General features: G+C 48.2%; 1 protein-coding gene across 1 annotated transcript; it reads left to right on the plus strand.

The window, feature by feature from the left end:
- Positions 1 to 732: 732 nt before the first annotated feature.
- On the plus strand, positions 733 to 6,443 carry LOC106602918 (rho GTPase-activating protein 24). Its single transcript, XM_014195923.3, has 7 exons — positions 733 to 2,326; positions 2,533 to 2,740; positions 2,895 to 3,027; positions 3,197 to 3,270; positions 3,517 to 3,638; positions 3,900 to 4,977; positions 5,188 to 6,443. Exons 1-7 carry the CDS (start codon positions 2,233 to 2,235, stop codon positions 5,423 to 5,425), a joined length of 1,947 nt encoding a protein of 648 aa, XP_014051398.3. The 5' UTR covers positions 733 to 2,232; the 3' UTR covers positions 5,426 to 6,443.
- Positions 6,444 to 7,361: the final 918 nt, after the last annotated feature.

Raw genomic sequence — 7,361 nt, forward strand, 5'->3', positions numbered from 1 at the left:
GTGTACCCACACGCAAGCACGCACGCACACACACAGGTTGAGCTGAGATAGCCCATGAGATGTACAGGCCTTGTGCTGACTTCCCTTATGTGAGGAAATATTGATCCTTACGCACAGACCTGAGACAGGCATTGGAAGAATGATTACATAATCATCCTTTAATATTTCCATCAAAGAACGACAACATCAGGCCATAACAGAGGAAATTCACTGGGTCGAAATACTCCCTGTTGTGCTCATAAAGACCTAAATGTCCTTAGATTACTGTTGTGCCTATCAGATGAATCTGACCCCGGAGCCTGGTCAATGCACAGCAACACATTTCACAAGAGATTAACATTCCCAATGAATTCCCCACACCACTCCGGAGAAGTTAGTCCTTACTTCACTGAGCCTATTGCCTTTCTCCGACACGTCCTTCAGGAGAGAGATTTTCACAGATTAGAGGCCATCATGGCTCACTGAGGCCGTACATCCACCTCTTTAACATCCAGCTAATGTCCAGCAAGAGAGTCAGAGAGCCAGCCTCAGCTGGGGCTGGGGCTTATCAGTTTCCAGTTTAGCCCCATATAGTCTTGGACCAGAAGGGGAAAGGGGTGGTTCATAATAGCTCAGTGGAAAATTACTCTATTAGGGGCTGGCTGCCTGTAGGCAGAGTAGTATGCTAGGACAGAGGGGAGTGGGGGGACAAAAAGGGTTCAAACTCATTTATTATTTTGCCAGTCTGTGACACTGTTCTCCCTTGTTAATGATTCCCGGCCAGGGAGAGATAGGAGATACAGAGGGTGCCGGTGCCACCTTGGCCTTGCTCCAGTGAGTATGGTGGGGAATAGTTTGATACAGGAGGGAGGTGGGGTAGAGACTAGAGGGGTGGAGTAGGCAGGAGCTGTGGAGGGGGCTGAGCCAGGCTAAATAAAAGAGAAAGAGTCCAAGACAAAACACTGTGTACTTGTTCTTGTGGTGGGACCGTGGGGATCTTTGAAGGAACCCTAAGGACTACGACCTGAGGAAACAAACATCATCTAATTGGTGAAAAAGAGAGCAGCTCAGGGGGGGACTGAGAGTGTATTGGACAGGGAGGGATGACACTGGCTGAGTGAAAACAATGGCACATTCCTGAAGCATGAGGAGGATTGGATAGGACAAGGAGGGAGAGACACGTGCCGCAAGGACATAGCTTGCTAAGTGGTGCTAACCAAGCACAATTACTGCTGGACAACACTGGAACACTAACTTAATCTCTTCTGGGTGGGGAGGGAATGATATACTCCCTGTGGTTGTCACAGTCGTCACTTCTACAATAACATGGACACCTTCTTCTAGGAGAGCTGTTTGACTCTTTTGTTAACACAATCCAGGTTGACAGTGGTTCCTCTGGATGTTCAACGCTCACCAGATTGAGTTCAGTTAAGCATCGTGGAAGGACTTGTGCCCTGGGAACCAATGCTGAGGTGAGGGTGAGAGGAGCCGAGCTACTGTACCTCCTCGATACTCTTTATCTGCATTCAGCAACAACGTGTGGAGGAACTTTTCTAAACATTTACAGTGTTTAGTGGTGAAGAGGACCAGTTTAATCAGTTGAACATTTAGTGTTGCTGGACTCTCCTATCTCCTGTTAAATCATTATCTTAGGAATCTAAAGAGGGGAACTTAGCCGCCAAGAATAAAGATGGGATTTTACTTTCCAAAGTTCAACATCACGTAATACATTTTGATATGGCTCATGTTCCCATGGTTGTTCAATTCATTGGAATGTTTGCTCCATTGCATGCCTGAGTGATTGTGAGTTTGGGATATGTCAGGTATGTCACAATGCTTCTTCTTGTAGGATGACATTCTTTCCATTGGAATGCTAATTCATCTGATTAGGTCACATAGCTGTGCTCAAGGACCATTGTTGAGCATCAACAAGGAATGTCTCTGCCTCCTCATTTCTTGAGTCATCAGACCAAGGAGCCTTATCTGTTTACCTGAAGAAAGAAAAGGAGGAGGGAAGAGGAGGAGGGAGGGGGAGAAGAAACAGAACCCAAAGCAACAGACAGGAGAGAGGTAGATAGGGGTGGGCCGCTTGGGAAAGAACGCGCTGGTCTCTGCAGCGCCGAGACATTTGAGTCCTCTCATAATCCCCCATCAAACAGCCGGACTGGCTGGAGAGGAGAGAGGGGGAGAAAAGAGGTGAAAAGAGAGAGAGATTTGGACGGGGAGAAAATAAGTGTGAAGAGAACAGAGAAGATGCCGGAGAACAAGGCGACAGTGTGCAGGACCAGCAGCTACCTGTCCCATCCTGCTTACAGGAAGATCAAGCGGGTGCTGAGCTTCAGGAGGCGTGAGTATCTCAGGCCCACAGAGACACACAGACACACAGACAGAGATGTAGTGTGAGGCAGGCTGCGTAAATAGGTGGTTTGGAGCATGGAGGGTTCGAGTCCACTTGTCTGAAGAAGGGAAGCTCCCTGAACCATCAAACTCACACTCTATCATCCTCCATTTATTCATTTAGCCTAGGTGATCTTAAATTCTCTCCACCCCCAGGCGTGTTTGGCCAGCGGTTGGAGGAGACGGTTCTGTATGAGCGGCGTTACGGCGTCCATATGGCACCTCTGGTGGTGGAGCAGTGTGTGGACTTCATCCGGGAGCGGGGTCTTCTGGAGGTGGGGCTGTTCCGCCAGCCAGGCCAGGCCACGCTGGTCAAAGAGTTGCAGGACGCCTTCGATGCTGGGGAGAAGCCCTCCTTTGACAGGTAAGAGCTCTCCAGTCAACACAAACAGAAACATCACAGTTGAAAATGAAATTAGACCTAATGTCCAGCTATATCTGTATGTACCGTTATGCGTGCCCCCATACGGTGGTAGAGATGTGCTGTATTTTAAGTGTGTGTGTATTTCACATCCTAGCAGTACAGACGTGCACACCGTGGCGTCGCTCCTGAAGCTTTATCTGCGGGAGCTGCCAGAGCCACTGGTGCCCTTCTCCAGATACCAGGACTTCCTGTTGTGTGGCAAGAACATCTCCTCTGAGAGGAAGCAGGTAAGTCTCCATCCAGCTGCATCATGCACGCCATCCTGAGATACATCTGATGAACAGAGAGAGACATAACACAACCACCATCCTCTGATCTAAAAGTTCTAAGGAGAAATGTAATTGATCAAGTACCATAGATGGTAATTACAACAATATCTTGCCCGGTGTCCCCAAGGGTTTGACAGAACTACAGCATCTTCTTCATGAACTTCCAGTGGCTAACTTTAACCTGCTAAATTACATCTGCCAGTAAGTCTACAAATGACCTGTCATTCATTAGCAAGTATCTCACATCAAGATAACATCAAATCTACATACAACATACCTCACTTTCAATGCAATGCAAATATAATTGTTTGAATCACTAGACTTGTAGCTTACAACATACAGTACAACCTACATTAACATCTGTTCAACCATTACACATGTTATGTAGCAGCTGTGACAAAATCGACCCTGCCCAAGTCTCATACGGATAAATCGCTGCCAATACAGGTTTTTGAACGAAGTCCAGTCCTATTCCAGCAGCAACAAGATGAGCACCCAGAACCTGGCTACTGTTTTCGGGCCTAACATCCTACGACCCAAAGCTGAAGATCCAGAGAGTATCATTGGAGGTGCGTGTGGGCATGTGAGAGTGTTGTTCAGAAAAAAGGACATGAATCAGAGATAGCCTACAGATATAGAGCCAGACAGAGACAGATATAGACCGATAAAGATAGGGGCTGTGTCTGTCTGTCTGCCCGGGTGGCCTTGAGACAGTGTTTATATCAACACAGTGTTGCGTACACGCTGAGTGCCATGTGATGCTGTTTGTACGTTGTTGGTACTGTATGTGTCCGGCTGTGATTCAGTGTGTCCGTCCTTCTGTTCCCCAGGGGCAGCCGTGGTGCAGCAGCTCATGTCTGAGCTGATCAGGGAGCACCAGTGCCTTTTCTCCAGGGAGGGGGGAAACGTAGACGCCCCCGGTTCCTCACGACCAGATTCTTACCCCTGTCATAGATGGAAAGGAGACCCATTTGAGGGGGCGCACACCCAGCCCACTGCCCAGGCCCAGTCACATGACTCCAGGCTGGGCATAACAGCCGAGCACCTCCCACAACAACAGCTAGCCCACCATCCTTCCCCTTGCTCCCGCCAGCTCTCCCTGCCTCTGATTGCTGAGAGGAGAGGGTCAGCCCAAAGCCCGTGTGAAATCAGTTTAGCCCCACGCCTGTTCAACACAGACCACCAGCAGCCAGCTGAGGGGTTCTCTCCAGTGATCCCTGCTGTTGGGTCTCTATACCACAGATACACTCCGGCCCAGTCAGAGTCCCAGCCCCCTGAGACAGCACACAGCCCCCACCTTCACCCTCACCCTGCCTCCCCTCTCACAGCCTCTGCTTCCACTGTGACAATACAGGCTGACCCAGACCACAGCAGAATGCTGCCCAGTGGCTGGACAGGCACAGATGGTCCCAGCTGGCTTGCAAAGCAGGGGACTACTGGCACCAGTGGAAGCAGTAAGGCTCAGGACAGCACTCTGTCTGTCTATGACAACTTGGACACACTCCAGCGCATTGATGAGGTGGCTGCTGATGGTGGTGTGGGCAGCACTGCTGGTCCAGTGGAGGTGGAGGCGGGCATGGCAAGTGTGGCAGACACCAGCAGCTCATGGTCCTTCTGTGAGATTCTGCCCCTGGACGATAGTGGGAGTGGTGTGGTCAAAGCTAGCCTAGGACGGAGGTCCACCAGGTTCCACTCCTTCTGGACTGACCCAGGGGAGGACCTCCATCCTAACTCCCTAGCCTCCTCCTCTGTCCCTACTGATGCCCCCCTGAGCACGGGCAGCTCGGAGGTCTTCCTGCCCTCTGACCCCCACGTCCCCCCGGCCTCCCAGGCCATGTACACTCTCCTGGCTGGCCTCAAACAACAGATGGCCAGGCAGAGGACTGAGTTCGAGGCCAAGATCCAGAGGTAATGGAACTTTGAATAACTCACGCCAATGCATCAGCAGTCCTTTTCAAATGTCCATATATATTCTATATACAGTCTTCAACATGTGTCAGGTTACACTAACATGATGTGATGTTCCATGTTACATTCTGGACTACAGTCCTGCAGTACCACCAGAGTGAAAGCTGTGTGTGTATAACTCCTTGTCCCCCTTTCTCCTGGCTCTCCCAGGTTTGAGCTGCGTAACGAGGCCCTCCACGGGGAGGTTGTGGGACTGCGGGCCAGCCTGGCGCAGCAGCGCCGCTGGTACAGTGTGGCCGAAATCAAGATCCGCAACGTGGAGCGTGCCCGGGCCGACGCCGACCGCCGCAACGCCACGCTGCAGATGGAGATGGAGCAGTTCTTCGACACCTTCGGAGAGCTGAGAGCTGAGGCCAGCAAGAGCGAGCACATCGTACAAAGCTTCTGATGGCCATTCAGATTAGAGAAAGATGACACTATCAGAGCACTACAAGAGCAGCATCAGGAGCATGCAATCACCCGTGATCTGAATGGAATATAGAGTGAACTGTCTGTTGCCATGATAAATCCATTTTGGATTTGTCTCATAATGATCCATTCTTGAGGATGGTTCTGAGAAAGCTTTGAGATGGAACCAGCTGGGATGGACAACTCTGCTTGGATGTCTTGGACATAATGTAGTTCAACCAGATACATTGACAACCAGAACAGAATGAGATGGAGATGATGGAGAGTAACACAAGCTATTGAACTCACTAAATGTTTCTATGACTGAAATGAGCCCTATAATATACAGAATTAAAGCTTGGAGAATGACACTTACTGGATCTATAATGGAATGGATTGGCTGACAGCTGGGGGTTGGGATAACAGACAGCCCCAATCAGTCCATCCTGAGCCACATAGGAAAAGTACTGAAAGAGATGTTGAACACAGTGATCATCTAGGAAGTAACAGAACAAGCCAATGGAGCAGAGATATTCAAATCTTACCCTACGAGGTACAGACTACTGCTGGTTTTATGTTCTACCTTAAAATGAATTGCACCCACATGGTGTCCCAGGTCTACATCAATTCCTGAATAGAGGGAAATAATGAGAGAAAAACCCCCATTAAAACTGGCTTCGAGGTACAGATTTGAATATGAGGACCATAGAAAAAAAATGTGTGTAAATGCAGAGAGGATCTACTATTCCCAATCTTTGACAAAATCCCACATCAATTTAGGCACCGTGTAAAAGCTGATCTTAAATATAATCTGATTTAATGCTTCCAAGCATTTGGGTAATGTTCTGAGTTTGTCTAATAGTCTAAGAAAAGACTCATGTTTTTTTCCCCCACTGCTATAATTATGAATGATTATATAATTTGGGACCCATCTGAACACTTTTCCACCTTGTTATGACAGAACAGGCTGAGTAACACCTTTCAACAGATGTCTTAAAAATACAAGACACCAAATCAAATTGTATTTGTCACATGCTTCGTAAACACCAGGTATAGACTAACTGTGAAATGCTCACTGATGGGTCCTTTTCCAACAGAGTTTAAGATAAAGATACACTTTTTTAAATAGAAACAGTGACACAAGGAAAAAAATACAGTGAATAGCGAATAACAATAACAAATAAAAGTAACATGGCTATATACAGGGAGTACCAGTACTGAGTCGATTTGCAGGGAGGGGTACGAGGTAATTGAGGTAGCTATGCACATATAGGTAGGGGTAAAGTGACTAGGCAACAGGATAGATAAGACAGTAGAAGCAGCGTATGTGGTGAGTGTGTGTTTCTACGTGTGGATGGCGTCAGTATGCATGTGTGTGGGTGCTATGCGTGTTTGTGGCCAGTTTGTAGTGTGTGTATGTGTTGGGAAGTCAGTGTAAGTATGTGTAAGTCAGTAGAGGCTGGTGGAAGGAGCTATAGAAGGATGGGCTCATTGTAATGGCTGGAATGGAATAAATGGAACGGAGTCGAACATTAGGCTTCAGTTCCATTGATTCCATTCCAGCCAGTACCATGAACCCGTCCTCCTATAGCTCCTCCCACCAGCCTCCACTGGTGTAAATAGAGTCCAGTGTGTGCTCGCATAGAGCCAGTGCAAGAGAGAGAGTGCAAAAAGGGTCAACGCACTTAGTCCCAGTAGCCATTTCATTAGCTAGTTAGCTATCTTTTTTTAGCAGTCTTCTGGCTTGGGGGTAGAAGCTGTTCAGGGTCCTGTTGGTTACTGTCTTGGTGTACTGGTACCGCTTGACGCTTGTCCACCATTGTTCTTGTAGCCAAGAAAGCGAAGGTAACTTGACTAAATGACTATTTCCCCACAGCACTCACTTCTGTCATCATGAAGTGCTTTGAGAGTTAAGGATCATATCACGTCCACCTTAC

Source organism: Salmo salar, chromosome 04 (genome assembly GCF_965601325.2).
Source record: "Salmo salar chromosome 04, fSalSal1, whole genome shotgun sequence".
NCBI lineage: Eukaryota > Metazoa > Chordata > Actinopteri > Salmoniformes > Salmonidae > Salmo > Salmo salar.